The sequence below is a fragment of the Nyctibius grandis genome, chromosome 23 (assembly GCF_013368605.1).
Source record: "Nyctibius grandis isolate bNycGra1 chromosome 23, bNycGra1.pri, whole genome shotgun sequence".
In the NCBI taxonomy this organism is placed as follows: domain Eukaryota; kingdom Metazoa; phylum Chordata; class Aves; order Nyctibiiformes; family Nyctibiidae; genus Nyctibius; species Nyctibius grandis.
The window spans coordinates 753,058-772,782 of NC_090680.1; the positions used below are offsets into that span (position 1 = coordinate 753,058).

A 19,725-nucleotide genomic window follows, 5' to 3' on the forward strand; every position below is an offset into this window, starting at 1 on the left:
GAAAGCTGGGAAGGGGATGTGAGGTGATGCGCTTGACATTAATGTAAATGTCAAACGTGCGGCGGGGCTGCGAGATGGCTCTGCCCTAGCCGAGCTGCGGGAAGAGTCAAACGTGAAGGTTGGTGGGGATTTCTCTGACACTTGTGTGGTTCTAGAGAAATGCTTTTTCATTTTCTGGGAGGCTGAAGCTCCATGAAGATTAAAGGGTGTGCCTTATCCACTCATATGACAGTATGTGATAAATCTGAAACAATCTCTTAAAAAAGTGACTTCCTCCTCCACAGAATGTGCTCATTGGTGCACGAGAATTTTTCCTTTAGGGGCTAATTTGGTATTGTCCTTGTTCAAGGAAAGGAACTGGACAAAATTCGGTAAATCTTTTCCATCTCTATCCCTGGAGATAGCTGCAGCCTGATAACACATTATTCTGCCGTTTCCTTCCCTCCTGGAACCTGCTGCTGGAAAGTCGGAGCCGTTACAAGCCTGAAGTGCGGAAGAGAGCTATGTAGCTGCACATAGCTGCACATGCATGAAAATGCATGTTTTAAATGAAAAGGTACAGGATGGGTACATAAGCTCTAAACACGCCAGTTTTGACTGATAAATGCCTTTCTTTAAAATTATTCAGGTGCTGGCAAGGCAGTTAAGGTGCATGAGTTCTTTTCTTACAACTACGTGGTTAAGTTTCACATGAACTTAACATTAAAAGTACGGCTGACAGGTGAGACGCTCCTGTGTCAGGACATGTTAAGATCACGGTGAACCTCCTTTGACTCCTTTTCCGTGTGTTTTCTAGCAGCTTTAGCCAGGCGGTAGGTACACCACCGCCTAGTTTTTCTTCAGCTTCTCTGTCTCAATCTGTAAGGAAAAGCGTGGCCGGCAGTGGGTTTGTGCCGGCGGGTGCGGAGGGCGGGCGGGGCGCGGCGCCGGGCCGCCTCCAGCTCGCCGGCCTCTTTCCTGCCGCCGCCGCCGCCAGGAAGTTGGAGACGGGGTCGTTTCGCTCCGCGCTGCTCCGGCCGGGGCTGGGGCGGCTTCCCCTGGACGCCGGCGGGACTCTGCCATGGGGACGTAGCTGGTGGCGGAGCCATGCGCGGCCCGGCGCTGCCCGGCAGCTCGCTGGGGACGGTAAGGCGCGGGCGGAGGCTTCGCCGCTCCTCACGGGACGGGACCGGGCACCGCCTCGCCCGGCGGCGGCTCCTGTTTGTGGGCCCTTCTGCTGGAGCTGCAGCCGGTTGCGGGGCTGCAGCGCGGTGCCCGCCGCGGGGCTTTCAGGCCCGGGCTCCCTTCGCCCGTCTTCGCCTCCGCAGCGCTCCCCATCGCCGCGGGTGCGCCGACAGCGCGGCTTCTGCTCCCTCTCTCCGCGGCTTTGCCTTCCTTCATGGCAGCCCCGGGGCGGGGGGGCAGCGCCCGGGGGAGCCATTTTCTCCTGCGGAGGGGGCGAGGTGGGCGGTCGTGGTGGAGGGGGGAGGCTGGTGCCGGAGCGGCGGCAGGCGGTCGGGGAGCGGAGCCGCGCCTGGCCCGCCGTCACCTGGCCGCCTGCGGTGTAACCGGGCAGCGGCGCTGCGGGGCTGCTGAGGCGAGGCGAGGCCGGCGGTGCTCCCTCCCTCCCTCCCTCCATCCCCCCTTCCCTCCCTCCGCCGCCGTTTCCGGGGTTGATCCCTGAGTCAGGGAGAAGGCGACTGGATTTACGGGAATGGCGGAGGGTTTCCTGCAGCCCGCGCCGCCGTTAGCTCGCGAGGCGCGGGGCTGTCCCGGCGCCGAGGCTTGCCGGGGGCACGGAGCTGGTAAACCTTCTTCAGCCTCCTTGGGTATCTTAGGTCAAGATTTTTACGCTGTTCGTTGTAATTTTGCGGGTGAAAACATTACTTGCGAAAAGAAGTTGGAGAGTTTTATGAATAACCTGACTGCTAGAGGTGAACGACCATCCAGTATCAGGAGATGTGCGATAAAGCTGTGACAGTAGGGGTGATGTCACTTAGCATCGTGACATGGCTATAAATTCTGGTATAGAAGTTACAAGGTTGAACTGTTTGTCCTTAAATACCTGAGCATCCTAGTAACAAACACTTGCACTTGACCGCACTAGACTTGTCATGTTGGGTTAGTTGTTAATTTGCTGTCAAAAAGTTGTGACTGCCCTACTCAAAGTTACCTTCTTCCAGAAGTTTTATTTTTTGTGCTTGGAAGTTTTTGGAAACCAGGTGATAGGGTTACAGGTAGCACTGGCATGACCACACAACTAAAACTGTGGAGTCAGAGGACTCTACACCTTGACTAACTGTGGATCATTTACCATCTCGGGACCTAGGTAGGATATATCAACTGTTGAGATGACTTACATACAGATTTAAAAGCAATTAGCAATCCTGGAAAAGCATATTTCTGACTTCAGTATAGTGGGGCACATTTTGCTGTAATTCGGGTGCTATATATGGTATTGCTGACAATATTGGCAATAAAATTACAAAAAATCATTGGATTCCTCAAATTCATTATATTGTCTTCAGTTAAACAATGTGGTGGAGGAAAGAGTATCCTTCAGTGGGATTTATTTTTCTTTTCCAGCACATTTTCCCCCTCCTATTTATGTGGTCATTTCAAGTTCTCAATTACAGCACACTCACTCATTACAGATTTTCTTTTCCATAAAATCATATTATTTATTTCAGTGTTACAACTGTCACTCCGTTGCATGCCCTTCCATCTTCCATTTACTTTCCACATCATCCTATGTTTGCTCTCATGGCCTTTCTTACTCCCTTGATGCCCCCCTTCTAGTTTTCAAATTCTTTTGTTTCCTCTGATTCTTCAGAATTTCCTGTAGCTTGTTTCCATGCATTTTCTCTTTTTGCATGTCCTTAAGCTCATTTCCAGGTCGTCTGTGTTTTCCTTGTGCACTCCTAACTTTCACAGTGGAAAAAATGGCAGCTGTCTTCGCTGAGGCCAGTGTGTTTTCTGTCTCATTAAAAAAAAAAATAAAATGTATAATGGCAGTTTCATTTATTAAAGGCAGTTCAATTTTATGAAGAGAAAATACAAAATAGCCACAAGGGTGCTTCTGGCATTCCTTTCCTTTCTGGCATACCTTGATTCCTTTCAAAGGTAAAGGGAGGAATTGCAATTTTGAAGTTAGAAGCTATGTTATATAAAAATTGAAAACCAAGCCGCCAAGTGCATTGTAAGAAAGAACTGTTGGGCCTACCATCCTGTTCCCCGTAGTGGCCAACAGTCTACCAGGGGTTTCAGAGCAGGGCAAGTGAACAACAATGAACAATAAAAAGACTTTCCTGGCTTCTAGTGATCTGTGACTGTAGGAATTCCCCAGTTGAAATGGTGTCTTCATATTTCGGACCCCTGAGGGTGTTTTTTCTTCTGCTGAGGGGTGTGATGATCGCTTTTGGAACCCAGGCACGTTTCTGGCACCCCCAACCCTCTGAGAGGGAGTCCCACACCTCAGCTATGTGTTGGCTGAAAAAGTACCTCCCTGTATTTGTTTTGAACCTGTGTCCTGCTTATTTTGTATGATACCTCTTAGTTCTTGCATTGGAAGAGACAGAGAACAGCCATCCCAGTTCATCTTCTCCACGGCATTATGACTTCAGGGCCTGCTATAGTATCCTCTGCTCAGTTGTTCCTTTTACAGACCAGTATTTTTGATCATTCCCCTTGTGGCAGCCATTCTGTACCACTGATCATCCTCGTTACCTTTCTGTAGATCATATCTGGATTAATTTATGTTCTCAGGATTGGGGACCAGAACTACAATCTAGATTCAAACCTTATGGATTTATACATTGGCATAACAACACTTTCTGTTTTGTCCTCAAATCTTTTCCTAATAATTCATAGCATTTGATTGCTTTTCTAATTGCTTTGTCCAACCAGGTTCATTCCATTTTTTATCCGCTTATTAATCTAATTTTAGTTTCTATTTTTGATGACTGTCACTTCTACCCAAATGGAACATGTTGATATCTGGGTCTGTGCCAGTTTCAATTACAAGGTAATTTAAGTTCTCTCAAGTAATCAGTATTGTCGGCTTGGATGCCTTTCCCTTTTTATTAAGTAATCCATTTTCTGCATTAGCAGTGTTATTTGGGGGTAAAACTAATTTTGTCATTTAGCTCCTTGTTATCCATTTTCTTTGGTCATCACAAAGGGGCTTTGCTTTTATTTGGGACAGATGTCTGGTATTCTCTTCCATAATCTTGGCCTCATCCCTGGATAACGGAGTGCTTCCTTTGAACCCTTGGTACCACAGGCTTTTCTATGACACTCTTGGGAACCTGACAGCAGATAGTGCATCTCGAAGCGATGTCACTACACTTCTGTGTTAAAACAAACAGGAGTGTATCAGTTCCAATGAATAGGACTCAGCACATTACAATTATCTGACTCTTAAAAAATTCACCTAGTGAATCACTGACAAGGGGCGTGAGGATGGCTGCGGCACAGCTGAAAATCAGCTGGGGATTGAAGGGGGAGGCTGCCCTGAGCCTTCCCGCAGCAGCTCTTGCTCCGATGGCACTCTGATGCGAGGCTGTACAGCTCTGCTGTTGAAGTCAGCCCTGAACACAGGCAGGCGACTCGGGACTCTGACATAGTCAGAGTTCGCTGCTGTGTCCTCTAAGGAAAAATTAAGAAGTTATTTTCTGACAGGTGTGATCACTTACTAACTTTTTCACTCGTTATCTCTGCTAATATAAAATAAAAACTTCTAACTTTATATACTGTATGCACACATTTTATGATGTGAAGTTCATGATCTGTATAGATAAATCACAGTTTTGTTTTTTTTAAATTAAGATTTCTAAGACCTTTCTTCATTGTATGAAAGCTATTATCAGTCTCCTGGTTTTAGACAAGGCCTAAAATACAGCATTTCCTCCATCTGATCTTCATAAAATGGAGGATTATTTATAATAACAGCTCTTGTATCCTTCTTTTGACCTTTCCAGGTTTTAGTGAGCAATGAGAAAAGCTTCCTGTAAATGTTGCTTTAATGTACATGTCTCAATGTGTAAAGCAGAAGTTCTGGTTTCCCTTGCATCTTTGTAGAGCAAACTAAAAAAAATGCAAACCTCAAAGAACTTTTGGAAATGGCAGAAGCAGTCAAAGAACATTAGGGTAATCTTGCACCCTGATTTCTTTGGTAGCTCATTACTCTGAGCAGGATCTCTGTTTTCATCCAAACTTCCAAGCTGGCTAATTTTTTATGACTCATCAAAAAGGCTTCCAAATGACTGATATGTAGATTACTTGTGCATTGGTGTGTGTCATGTTGAACTCTTAAGCAAAGGGAAGTTTCTATTAAGAAATGTTTGAGAAATTCTAATAATGCCTTTTATTTGCAGGTAGTTCTTTAGTTTAAAAATGGAATTTGCAAAATGGAATTATTTTTTTGAGAGAAACAGTTGAATAAGTTGTTGGTAGGGAAACACTTCATTACATGATGAATATGTTAGGTGTGTGCAAAAAAAGGAGTAAGCCTCCTAATCTCTGGATTTTGACAGCACATCTGGATTTATAAAATTGTTTTATTCTGAAGTTTTCAGCTTTATGCTTTTGTATTGGAGAGATTTAAACTCTGGAAGTTATTAATTTGGAACTATTTTAAACATCACCCTAGTGATGGCCAATACGATTTGAACTGTTTGGAATACTGAGTGTCTGCTCCAGCACGCATTGCATTCCTATTAGTTCACGTGAAGAGACGTGGGGTCTCAAGGCACTGTGTGTGGGGACGGGAGTCACTTCCCACCTGACCAATCCCCCTTCCCACTCAGTTTGTGCTCTATGACCAGCCTTGGTCCACTCCAGACACCTCTAGGCATCCACTGGCTTTCTAGGAGAGGGGAATCTTGCTCCCAGCACAACCCTCTCCGTCGCGTCGTCTCTTTCCCATCATACTGTCGTACCTGTGCATCGCTGTACCTGCCTCCTCCACCCTTCTCCCTGAGGGCGAGGAGCCTTGCAGGTAGCAGCAGGGCTACAGCTCTGCACAGGGAGGGCAGGGTGCACGATACAAAGCTGCGGCATCCATGCTGAGTAATTTGGTATTGACACCAGACGGTTTAGTAAAAATAAGCCTCAAAGTAGGCCCTAAAAGGCCTACTCTGTGTAACCTTTAGACTATAAACTTTTCTTTCAGCAATTTTCCTTTCAGTTAAAATAACAGCACGTTCTGAAGCTAACGGCGTGTTTGAAGACAGGGTCTGCTTCTGGGTCTGATAACGCTTAGAGTTACAGTCATCACTGATTCTTGCTTGCGCTTAGTCTTAGAGAATCCAAGGTCTCTGTTAAATTCCTCACTAATGACAAAGAAGGGCCAGAGATAAGCAAGACTGTGAACAACATCTTTGTAGTGTCTTAAATGCCTTGATTCCCAGCTCTGGCGCCAGGAGTAGAGATAAATCCTGTAAGAATCAGAACGGGATCTTCTCCTCGGAGCCACCTGCATGTGTCAACAAAAAGGCCTCGACCACACTTGTGCAGAAGCAGGGCTATACAGCGGACAGCACAACTATGGGGGGGTTACGGCCATCAGAGACCACCAGAGCCCACCCCAGACCCCTTCCCCAATTTAGTAAGCATGCACAAAGACAATTACATAATATATTAGCATATGCATAAGGTTTCTTGGAATAGGTGGGCTTTACTCTGAATTGTATGGATATTCATTTTCCTATAATGCATATAATGAGTGTGCTTTTGTTCCTAGGTGTGCATGCTAGGAGGAGAGATCCCCCATGCACCCAGCGCTGCAATAAATCAGTGTCAGCTTTCTAAACTATCATTTGGTTTAGAGAGTTTTCTTGGTTACTGTTTTCTGGTAACAGTATTTCCTAGCCTTGTGGGCATTGGCAGGTGATAATACAGTAACCCTGATACGCTGCACTTCCCTGTGCTGTCCCTGTTTCAGATACTGTGCCTTCTTTCTCCTTGGCCGGAGAACAGTGCTCTCAAACGTCCCTTATTTCCACTCCCCCCATCTTTCTTGCATCTTGCTGCGTTCTTCACTTATCTTTGCTGCTTCTTTCTTTCTTTGACTTACTCTTGCAGAGATGTCACCTCACTTACAGTTCTCTGTGCATGGTCTGGTGAGGTGGAAGCAGCAGCAAGGGATTGTAGTGGTGGCAGTAATTCAAGAATATTGGAGGTTGAAGATGGTGCAGGGGCTCCTAACTCCTGTCTCAGCTGCCAAAACTTTGCATAGAAGAGCTTTTGGGCTTGTACAGCATTTTTTTTTCACTGTAGCTGTCAGGTAGTAAGTGCTGGCATGAGACATGACAAGGAACTAGGGTTGCCGCACACATAAGGAGAACGTGTAGGGCACGTAGCTGTCACCCAGAGGGGTGGAATGATATAAGGACGCGGCATTCTGGTTTTCATCTGCCATATTTTGTTTATTTCTGCAGCAATTTCAGAAGTAAAAACTAGAGTTTCTGCTGACTCTTTTTTTTTTTCCTGGGCAGTCCCCGCTTACTAAAAATGTGAATCACCGGTGTGCATGATGTGGTTTGGTGGTTTGAATTATCATTTGGCTTAGGTAATACGTGCTGTCCACTTTTCTATGCAGCATTGGTTAGGCAAGTACTAGTTCTTTCTCCTGGTGAGTGGAATCAGAGCATGTTGTAAACCTAACGGTGCAAAATCACCTTATTTCAGTTGTACAAGACCTCTAAACGTTGCCTTGGTGAGCTGTTGTCAATGACTTGAGGCTTCAGTGCTTGGTAAATGGGGCTATATCTGGCTGGTGACCCATCACCGGTGGTGTTCCTCAGGGCTCAATTCTAGGGCCAGTTCTGTTCAATATATTTATTAATGATCTGGATGCAGGAGGTGAATGCACCGTTAGCAAGTTTGCTGATGACACCAAACTGGGAGGTGCTGTTGACTCTCTTGAGGACTAAGAGGCCTTGCAGAGGGATTTAGATAGATTGGAGCACTGGGCAATGATTAATGGGATGAAATCTAACAAGTCCAAAGGCTGGGTTCTGCACCTGGGATGGAGTAATGCGGGGCACAAGTATAAACAGGGAGAGGAGTGGCTGCAGAGCAGCCCTGCGAAAGGGACCTGGGGGTGCTGGTCAACAGACGGCTCAACAGGAGTCAGCAGTGTGCCCTGGCAGCCGAGAGGGCAAACTGCATCCTGGGGTGCATCAACCACAGCATGAGCAGCCGGTCAAAAGAGGGGATTATCCTGCTGTATTCAGTGTTGGTGAGGCCTCACCTTGAGTGCTGTGTGCCGTTCTGGGCCCCACAATTTAAGAAGGATGTGAAGGTCCTTGAATGCATCCAGAGGGCAGCAAAGCTGGTGGCAGGGCTGGCAGGCATGTCCTGTGATGAGCAGCTGAGGGCTTTGGGCTTGTCTAGTTTGGAGAGAAGGAGGCCGAGGGGTGACCTCATTGCTCTCTACAGCTTCCTGAGGAGGGGACGTGGAGAGGGAGGGGCTGATCTCTTCTCCCTGAGATCCAGCGATAGGACACATGGGAATGGTTCAAAGCTGCACCAGGGAAGGTTTAGACTGGACATCAGGAAGCATTTCTTTACCGAGAGGGTGATCAGACACTGGAACAGGCTTCCTAGAGAGGTGGTCAATGCCTCAAGCCTGGCAGTGTTACGGAGGCATTTGGTCAATGCCCTTAATACCCTGCTTTAACTTTTGGTCAGCCCTGAATTGGTCAGGCAGTTGGACTAGGTGATTGTTGTAGGTCCCTTCCAACCAAAATATTCTATTCTATTCTATTCTATTCTATTCTATTCTATTCTATTCTATTCTATTCTATTCTATTCTATTCTATCTTATCTCCATGTATTTCCCAAATTTTATGCAGTCTGTCATTGGTATAAATCAGTATACTGCTGAATGGCTTGGGAAGCTGCTTAAGATGGTGGTGGGTTTTTTTTTCTGCCATGTGAATGATTTTTCTGGATGGCAGAGACATTGGTTTGTGAGTCACTTGTGGTCTGTGACTCTCTGTTCCTCAGATTTTGATCAGTAATAATGTGTTAACTCTGGTTTGATTACACTTACAGACATGCTTTCACTTAATCTGAAAAACTGAAAACACCTTTCCTGTTTTCTTTTGTTTTTGAAGGTGTATCTGACCAATTTTCTATGTGTTTTTGGCTTGATCTTTGATGCTTTTCTGTTGTTTCTATTGCTGACTTGTCTGATTTATGGGCCGGCTGTATATATTCCCATGTCAGGGGATTAATCATTGGCTATAGAATCAGGATTTTTTATTGTTGCTGTCAGACCATCTGCATGAATAACCTTTTACCCGTTTTCCTGCAAACAATCAATCTTGCAAGACTATCAGCTGCTGAAATGAGTTTTATTTCTTACCGAGTTGTTGTTGGAGTGCTCTCTTTTATCCTGTGGTCAGCTAATTAAGTCTGAAACGATAGCTATTTAAATATGTGGTTCTCTTCTTCCTGTTCACCATTTTAGCATCTGGTCTATTGAATATGTCTTTGTATGAGAGAGCTCTCTGAAAAATGGCGTTTTTGCTTTGTCAGTGTTGCAAAGTCCGATCCTTCTTGAGGTTTTAAGTTGCTTTCATGTAAGTACCTTTCTTCCCAAAGGCTTTAATTTTGAGAGAGAAACAGGACAGCATGGGGCTGTCATAGCCATCTCATTTTGTGTATCCTTTCTTAGGCTTGCAACCACAAAATTGGTATCAGCGTTGTGGTTTTCCCTTATTGCTTTGCTTTGCTTTTGCTATAACTCTCCTAGCTGAAAAAGCAAAAAGAAACGGAACTGTGAAGCTGTGCCTGTACAGCTAGGCTTCTTACCACTTTCAAAAAAGGAGACTGGGAAAACATTACAGTGTAGGTAAGTTAGTGTAGTAAAACTCAGTGTGAGATTGTATGGACGGGGTGGCATTTACTTGCAAAAAAAAAAAGAGTTTATTTTCATGCATTCACACGGTCTGACGCATAGACTGCCTTTGCACACACTCTTTGCGACATACTCAGAAGCACCAGCACGTGTATGGCCAGATGGTGCGGCCAGGATCACTTGTGTGCAACGCAGACGACAAGGGACACTGGCTGGCAAGTCCTCATTGCGCTGCTGGGGCTCTTCATGGCACTACAAACTAGTTCTTGGACAAGTACATCGTACCCTTTGGGAGTCATCAGCTGGTATGGGATGAAACTTGCTGACTTCAGGCTCCATAAATCTTGAGACAAGTTGTTTCCTGTTTTTGTTGTGTTTTTTTTTTCTTTTTGGCTTTAACCTTTTTGTTATTGTATGTTTTTTCCTCCTCTGAATGCATGGTTGAAATACATGCCTAGGCTCTGTTTTTCTGTTGAGCCATCAGGCAGAGGAATCGTGTTTGTGGTATGCTGCAATCTCATTACCGTCCTCCTGGTGCAGGGTCTTTTGCTGATGACTCATCTCTGCTGTGGTCTTACCAGAGTGTAGACCTTTTGGCCAGGACATAAACAGCACATTTCTCAATTTCGATGCTGGGAATAGTGTCCTGAAAACAGTGTCCAGGGAATGGTGTCCTTCATTATCGCTACAGGCTGTTCTTTTAACCCTTTGTTCTGCTGTTCCTTCCCGTGTGTGTGTGTACACACACTCAAGCTCTCTTATAGTCATAATGCAGTCATGCCAATCTTAATTCTGTTAAAATTCTTGACAGCAGTCATCTTCAAAGTGAAAAATAGCAAGTAAATCTTAAAGAGATTAAAAAAAGAAAAAAAGTGCACATTTTTGTGGCAGATTGTTCAGACTGAATGTTAACAGCTGCAGTTTAGAAGGAAGAATGTACGTTAGACGGGGGAGAAGTTGAAACCCTGACTTCTCACGTTTCTACAGTTGGCTTGCTCAGGAGGAGTTTTGGAAGCTTTTCTGTACTTTGCATGCAGTGAGGTCCTCCTCTGCCTTCTTATTCCAACTTCCCATCTGGTTTATGTATTCGGTAGAACTGCAAGTACTGGATGCGTTCTCCTCTCTGGAACTGTTCCTAGATGGGCAGTCTTACTGTCTTCCTTAAAAAAACATTCTTTTGCTCTTGAGTAACTTTCTTGCAAGCTGCAGCATTTTCAAGGTATTCCATCTATGCATTGCACATCACAAAAAGCATTTGCTTTATATAGAACCAGTTTGTCATAGACACTGTTGTATGGCATATTAATAACACAGATGGCAGGCATAGGTTTGTTGGTGGTTTTTGGTAAATAATCTACCCCCACGCTTTTGTCAGTGGAGGATCCTGTTGATTTTTGGTCAAGTCATTTGAACTCACTGTTATAATAAGATTTAATTGTAAGTGCTGAAGCTAGCTGTGCAGTCTGCAAGGGGTTATAATGTTTTCTCACCTTGTTTTTCTCCCTCTTTCTTTCTTTCCCTCTCTCTCCCTCCCCCTCTGTATTTACAGGTTATCCTAATATTTGTATGTGTGTTAATGAAGGAATCTGATGAAATTGGTCCGGTGCCTTATACACTGCAAGTCCATCGGGTGGCTTTGGATGGAAGAGACCCTTCTAACCCCTTGAGGAGAGAAAAGAGGGAGGTGGAGTGTCAACTAGGACAATACCTACATCCTAGAGAGACCCACTGCTGCATGAGGTGTCATGCAGGTACGTAAAATAAGTACAGTAATAGTGACCTTCTCCTTAGAGGCATTTCTCTGTCCTGCACTCTCAAACTGTCTCTGTCCTACAGCACATCAGTGCTCCCTTTCCTTGGTAGCTATCACTACCCAGAGGAATTCTTATTCCTTGTCTCTTCTTTTGGGCTGTTAGCGTCCTCCACACTGGTGAGAGGAAGCATACTCAGTCCTTACACAGTCAACTCTAGAGTTTCTCTGAGGAATCAGTGACTCCCATCCTCCCTACGACAACGTGTTTGCCTTCCCGTCAGAGCTCTGTTAAGTGATTTTCTTGCAGGTACCTTCAAGGCAAAAGACTGTGATCGGCCTGACCAGGCACCTGTCTGTCCTCCATGTGCTAATGGCACATTCACAGCTGTTGATAACACCATGTCTAAATGCTTCCCGTGTAGACGTTGCCGTACAGGTGAGTTATTTGGAGGACCTGAGAAAAATGGGTAGTAGTGGCAGGTAGGGGGCTGGAGGGCATGCTAAGGTGAGCGAGGAAGCTTGGAAAAGTAAGCAATTGAACGGGCAGAAGGACAGTGAATGGGAAGGGATTGGGGACAGCAGGAATAAGGGTTACCAAATTACTACAGTCCGAGACACAATTTGCAGGCCTTTTTGGCCTTTCTCTGGGAAGATTAGGGGATAGCAATACCTGTCATCGTAACAGTGCGCTCAGCTGAAGGTGAGGAAAGAGGTTGGAATAATCGCTTCTCCTTTTCTCTTCAGAATTCCAGCAGATAGTAGAGACCCCTTGCACCCCAAAGCAAGATACTGTATGTGGCTGTCGGAAGAATCAATATCAGATTGGCCTGTTCGATCTCTTCCAGTGTAGGAACTGCAGCTCGTGTGTCAATGGGATTATTGCCAACTGTGAGTATGGCATGGATATGGCTCCAGTACGGACGTACTGTACTAGGGTAGACATTAGCAGCCTTCTGTTCACTTTCTGACACACTGCAGCACCTTGCCCTGAAGTGATTGTGGTTTTGGGACAACTCTCGGTTTTGCCTGTCCCCTTTCCCCAGAGAGACTGCCATTTTTTGCCTGCCTTGGCATCAATCCCCGTCTTTTATCGCAGTTTCTACCTTCCTTTTGTCCTTGAATGGTTTCTTGGTTTTGGCTGTTGTGAGGAGATATTTTCTACTTAATTTTGGTACCTCTGCCTTGCATGTACCGAACCAAGGTCTTTATGCTCTAGAGCAGATTTCCCCCTGCCTGCCTTTTTTATCTTTCTCCTGATGCTCATCACATTTCCCCCACCAACTGCTGGAAGCACTTTGAGTACAATGGCTGAAAATAGTGCTGGTCCCAGTGCCCAGCTGAACTCCTTGGCAGTCGGTTGCTGAACCACCACAGTGTACTGTGCAGTGTTCTAAAGTAAAGAGCTGCTCAGGTAGTGCTGAACTGTGTCTGGTGGCATTGGGCATGACCTGGGGATGGTGCAAGTGTTTGGGAGAAGTACCCATCTTAGCTGTCCCAAGCTGCCTCATCTCCAGTCAGGAATCGGAGATCTTAACCAAATACTGCTTGCTGCCCTCCACTTTGTGCTGTAGTCTAATGCTGTTCATGCCCCTTAAATGCTCCTTACCTTGTTGTCCTAAAGCTATACCCCCTTCTTTGCAAATTCTGTTTCTCCTGATCCCTTTCCTGCCTCTTACTGTGCCTAGTGTGAGGTTTGCTGTCTCACTGGTGAATGTATTCCCTTTGGTGCTCGGTAATCCTTCTCTGTCACAGTTTCCATGCTTATGCCTACCCTCAGGGGTATCATTGTACACTGCCCTTGAGCAATTTCCTTCCTTCTCGGCTGATGCAGAACTGTTTTAGTCCCATCCCTCGCTTGCCACAGAACGCATGCTGCTTGTTCTAGTACCTTTTTCCCTCCCCTCGTGCAACTTTATGTCCTTCCATCACTATTCTTTTCTGCTCCTCCCCACACCTGTTCTACTCACTCTCCATACTGTGACTTGCTTAGAAGCAATAGTTCTTTATTTCTTACCCCTTCCACTCACAGCATAGCAGATCACAAGAGTGGGTGTGTGTCCCATAGCTTGAAGCGATTTCTCCCTGCCCTGAACTGACTTCCTCACCAGTCCCAGCTGCTCAGGGACCACTTCTCCCTCATCTTTGCCTGACTAATGTGATTTCCCCTTCCTGTCACACTTGAACTTGAGTGACTTTCCCCGCTTTTGCGCTGGAACTGTCATTATCCATTACACCAATTTGAGCTGCACTGTCATTAAGTTCCTTTCCAAGCCTCTACAGAGGTCCCAGACCTACCAGGACAGTGGTACCCTTATTTTTTATTATTTTTATCCTCCACCAACCCTATCCTCAGACACAGACAGAATCCTCTTTCTCTTCTTCAGTAGCAGTTCTCCAGGCTCAAAGAGGAAAAATGTTCCACCCATCCTGGAGTGGATTTTTCTCCTTCTGTTTTCTTCTCTGTCCAGATTATGGCAATGGTTTCTTATTTTCTCTACAGGTTCAAAGAACAGAGACACGATTTGCAGGTGTAAGCCTCGATTCTTCCTGACACTTAGCAATGTTTGCAAGCCTTGCAACAGGTGAGCTTTTTTTCTCTGTATGCCCCTCCACAGAGACAGCAGACACAAACCCCACAGGGGAAGGAAATGTTTCTCTCAAGTCTCTGTCCATCTTGATATATAACTTTACAACATTCTGCCTTTCTAAGGCATTTGGGTCTTCCCCTCTGCCACTCGCAGTCCTCTCCGTGTAGGCATGAGCCCACTAAGAGCCCAAAGTCACTAGCCACACTGCATTGCTCTGCTTTGCAGGCTTATCTTGACTTGCTGTTACTTAGGATTGTCGCAAATGGCTAGTGTTTGATTTCATGCATGCTCACCTCTCTGATTTGCTTTTTCAGCTGCGTTGGAGAAGAATGCTTGCAGTGTCATAGCCCAGTGACTACCTCACCAACTTCGTCTGGGCTGAGTGAGTACTGGGGGAACTGAGGAACAGCGGAATCTTTTCAGTGTGGGCTTTTGTTCTGTTAATGCCTTTGGTAAAGTGTTACTTTGTCCACCCTCTCAAACCATTATTCTATTTCTTCCTACCATTTGCACATCTTCACTTGCTGTTCTTCCTCTAGCACTTACCTCCTTCTTTCTCAGTCACTCACTCATTTGCCCTCTTCCTTTTGTCCAGATGGCAGCCTTGTCCTTGGCATCAGCGCTGCAATATTTGGAGTTATCTCTGTCCTCTGCATTGTAAATAAAGTAGTGAGGCTGGTCCAGGAAAATGGGATAGCGTCATCTTTCTACTCCTGTGGTGAGTACAGCAGCATATGCAGTGATATTAGTTGGGATAGACATCATTCTCTGTGTGTTTGTGTATGTGCACATGTGTGAGGGAAAAAGTGGGATCCCATTATTCTGCTTTGCTGCAAGGCCAGAGGAACACGAGAACTTGACAGCTAAGCTTATTGGTGCAGTTCTTAGGACTCTGCATCCGTGCGTGACTGGAAGCGCATGTGAGCTCATTGCTGGGACACGTGCATTTTGCTGTGAAAACTGTTTGAAGGCAGGATTGTGAGTAGCTGCTTTCCTGTTTTCTCTAGGATGAGAGGAAGTGAAAATAATTTCTGCTTTCTTTTTCTTTTTTTTTTTCTTTAAAGTTTCTTTGCCGCAGACAACCAAGGAGCCAGTATCTGAGGTGAGCAAGATGATGGGTACAAGAGCTTTCCTTCTGCTTTCAACTGTGTTAGCCTGGGATCCAGAGTAACGTTTTCCCCCATGGGCTGTTTTCAGGCGTTGTGTTTTCAAATGAACTGAGTAATAGGGCTGTTTGATTCAGAAGTCTTTTCCTGTAGAGGGTGGAGCCATTAACATTTTACTTCCCCTCTTCTAGAGGATGCTTTTCAGACTCCTGGCTTTTTGATCTTTTCTTCCTGGATGCGTTTTTTTTCAGATAGCTGGTCCTTATTCCCTTTTTCTCCCTACACACTCCACACTTGGAGGATTTAACTAATTACTTCACTTCAGATCTTGACCCCACAAGCCTCTCAGTGCTGCTTCACAGTGTTCTCTCAAGTCCATTGTTGTTCTGAAATTAAGAGGGCCCAAGCAGTAGCTGAGGTTGGGTTTCCACAGCCTTACAGAGAAGGCTGATGGGAAGGGTGGCGTGTGGAGCGTCTGGAATGGTGGTGATTTTGGGTCCCAACCTTACTTGATTTTGTAAAGAAATATTTTTTACAGACTACCAAAAGAGAGTTAAACTCCTTGGGTTCTGCTGGAAAGAAATGTTCAGTGTCTTCTGCTCAAACAAGGCATATAAGAAGAATTAAAACCTCAGCACCTGCTCCCCACCTATCTTGGATAAATTTTAGTATGTAAAGCTAGCGGTTCCTCGCAGGAGACGGGTGTATTGTGCTGCTGTGGGTGATTCTGAACTAAGAAAATGTGTCTTTCAGGTTGAGGTAAAAAGAAATGAAATTTCCATCCTTCTTCCTGAGTCTCAGAAGGAAATGGAATTGCCAGTGAATGCAGCACCACCACCTGCACCTCTGCTGCAAAGTTCACATGAGTTACCAGACTGTGTCAGACCTGCCAGGAAGACACAGCTTCCAGACAGTAAGTGAAACTCCCCCCTCCTTCCCTCCTTCCCCAGGCAAACGAGAACCTGATGATGCAGATGTGGCTAGGAGGGTGTCGGACAGACCTTACCCAGTGTACATGACCTGTGTGTATACTTCATGCATGGCACAGTACAAAGGCAGAAGTATGTCCAGAGCCTGTGAGCCTGTATATGCTAAACATTTACGTAAGGCCTTTCTGTTGTCCCTTTTCCCTACCAGTAAAATGGATTGTCATATGTGGTGACATGTCAGCCTTAATGCCTCTGGGGTGGTGACATGTCAGCCTTAATGCCTCTGGGATGGTGACCCAGAGCATTCTTTTGGCAGGAATGTGTGGCAGCAAGGCCCTCAGCATGTGTGCTCAGCTCTGCTCATAACCTTACACAAGAGCATGTGGAAATATTCTCATTGCTTATTGAGGGATAAGAGCAAGTCTGGACATCACACGAGTCTGTGTGACTACTCTGTAGAAGACCTGAACAGGAGGGGGCAATGCATGATCCCAAGGCACCATCCAGCACTGGATTATTCACATTCTCCTTAAGGCTGCAGAATCCTGGTTCTCACAGGTTATTTCTTCTCTTTCACAGACCCTGCTATTCTCTACACTGTGGTGGATCATGTACCGCCATCTCGGTGGAAAGAGTTTGTGAGGCGTCTGGGTCTGAGTGACTATGATGTAGAGCGAATTGAGATGGACCATCGGCGTTTACGAGATGCCCAGTATGAAATGCTTAGACTGTGGAAACTGCAGATGGGCCATGCTGCAACTGTGGAGCACATCAGCTGTGTTCTCAACCAGATGGAGCTGAGTGGCTGCAGTGAAGCTATTCAAGAGGCTTTGCTAAACCAGAACTCTCCACAACCTTGCAGCCTCCACAGCCACCTTTAATCTATTTCTGCTTTAGTTGTCCTTGCTATGACTGTTAAGAGAGGATCATAACTCCCTTCCTTTCCTCTCTTCCTTTTCCAATAGCTCCCTATCTTTCCAACACCCCTCAGTTGGGTTTGTTGGAGACAGCAGCAGATGATGCTGGAGGAAGGCTGAGGTTTGCTTCTCAACCACCATTAGTTCAGCATCTCTAAACCAAGACAGGCCTCTGCAACAACTCCTTTCCCAAGGAGGGAAAGCACCACATAAAGGAAGTGTTGTGTAGACTCTGACCAAGATGAGAACAGGAGCTCAGAGTCACTTGATAGATCAGCTACCCTACGGACAAGTTGTTGCTGAAACAGGTGCTCCACCCACCATCTGGTGGGCAAACTTGTAGGGTGACTTGGTTAAGCTGGCTGTTCAGACAGTCAAGTACTCGCTCACTTTATGCAGATCTATTTTTCTGCAAGATCAGACAGTTGAACTGGCTCACATTGCAGCCCTTTGATTGCAAAATCTGACTCAAGGGAAGTGGTGGGAGGAGGTGCCCGTTTCTGAGAGCAGGAGAGGATTGCCCCCTTTCGGTATCAGCTAGCTACGGCTGTGGCAAAAGTCGCGAAAGGTCAGAAGTGGTGGCTCGGTGAGAAACAGGAGGACGTTATCCTTTCCACAGCCCCATTTCCCTCGGGTTCAAGAGGTATAAGGATCTTCTCTGGAGATATTCGAAACCCGCCTGGATGTGACCCTGTGCAACGTGCTCTAGGGGAACCTGCTTTGGCAGGGGGTTGGCCTAGATGATCTCCAGAGGTCCCTTCCGACCCCAACCATTCTGTGATTCCGAGCCAGTGGGTCAGATGAGAGGCTTTTTTCTCAAGTTTTTTTTCCTGTACCTAGAAACCATGTAAGATAGCATTAACAAAGCACCTGCCTGTGTGTTTGTCCGAGTGCAGGGGGGAAGGAATGTGTGTGTCTGTCTGGGTGAGAAGGTACCTGTGTACCTGGTGGCATGAGCACCTCTGCAAATCTGCTTGCACACAGGTTGGTAGGCTTGTGTCTACCTGCTTCTGTATCGCCGACCGACTCACTGTATCTGATCTAACTGCAAATGGGATTGTGTATGTGTACATATATATATATATTTAGTAACTGATGAATAACTTCACACTACTTCCTGGACTGCATTCCGTGATTGCTGCTTGGGTGTAAGAGACGTTCGGTACCATCTCCAGGCTCTCACCATCGCTTTCTCATGGTTATTACCGTGAGTGAAGCAGAAGTAGCAAAGATCAGTTAGCCTGCATCAGGGGCAGGTTGTCTATGCACTTGTAACATGGATTTTTTTTTTTTTAGTCTCTTGTTCTTTGACCAGAAAGAAACTTTCTATTGTAAATACACTAAGTGCTCTGAATTAAAATTCATATTTTTACCTCTGCCTCCATTTTGGTTTTGTCCATATCTGTGACTGTGGGTGGGGGCGGAGAAAGTGGAATAACTTCCAGAAGCGGCAAGAGTGGGCGGGTTGATGGTCTGATTAATTTTTTTTTAAAAAAACAAGTATTACAAACTTCTGTATGTAAAGCTTAGCTGCCCTCAAGGAAGCTGCCTGAGGGCGGGAAGTAGGACAAATTAAATTCAGTTGCAGGTCTCAGATATTGAAGTCGGAGGGGATGCTGGCATATTTAAAGTGATTTTTTTAAACAACATACAATGAGTCATTTTGATTTGTATTTGGCTTTTTAAAGAGGAAAATATCTTTAAATAAAAGAATAATAATAGATTGTAGTTTAATCTTACAGAGGCATATTTTTCTCTGAGGAACCAAAGTACCGTGTTAAGGCAGTGAGGACCGTTCCTACTCTACCGACGAGAAAACTTGAAACTTGCAAGTGCGAAAAGTCCAAGTTCACAACAGTGACAAAGCCAGGAGCTAAAGTCAGCTTTAATTCCCAGTTGGAGGCTTTGTTTTGCTATGCCTGTGTGCTATTTCAATTGAGGCTGATTTTTTATTTTTTGAATCAAAGGAGACTGTACAAAGCTCATTGTAAGACCATTTGTCTTTTGTAATTTAGCAGCAGTGTGATAACTACTAGAAGTACATGCTCTAGATGTGAAACTGTGCTTAAAGTGGGGAAATTCTCAGAAATCTTCTCCAGGTGTGATAGCTGAGCCCCGCTGCCCCCTCAAGCCGTGTAACCCATCATTTAACATCCAGGCCTTCTGGAGTTCACCGTGCGTGGTGAGCCACAAGCAGCAGGCCCCAGGCCCCTGCTCGGCTGTCAGTGACCTCATGCACCCATTATACAGAAATCCGCGGCCGTGAGGCGTTTCGGGGCCTGTTAACGATCTCTTCAGGGTAAGGAAGGGGACTCGGGCAGGTAATTCGTGTGACACTGAGAGCGGAGCCTCCTCACGCCGCCCGAGCCTGGGCAGAGCGGCTGCCAGGAAAACGGAACTTTTGAGCTGTTGACGTAATTTTATTTTTATTTTGTCCTTATTACTCATTGAGTATGTAACGCTGAAGCGACGATGCCCGTGTATAAAACATTTACGTTATAAAATACGTTGGTAGCGTCTTTATTCGGCCGATTCCGCCACAGCAGCCGCGACTCGCCGCTCCCCTGTCCCCGCGTGAGCGATGG

The 19,725-nt window shown here is 45.8% G+C and overlaps 1 protein-coding gene across 1 annotated transcript; it reads left to right on the forward strand.

Moving 5' to 3' along the window:
- Positions 1-979: 979 nt before the first annotated feature.
- TNFRSF1A (TNF receptor superfamily member 1A) lies at positions 980-18,510 on the forward strand. Its single transcript, XM_068417443.1, has 10 exons — positions 980-1,125; positions 11,397-11,598; positions 11,908-12,036; positions 12,345-12,488; positions 14,101-14,182; positions 14,503-14,570; positions 14,784-14,906; positions 15,253-15,290; positions 16,048-16,207; positions 16,803-18,510. The coding sequence occupies exons 1-10, from the start codon at positions 1,087-1,089 to the stop codon at positions 17,102-17,104; spliced, it is 1,287 nt and encodes a 428-aa protein (XP_068273544.1). The 5' UTR covers positions 980-1,086; the 3' UTR covers positions 17,105-18,510.
- Positions 18,511-19,725: the final 1,215 nt, after the last annotated feature.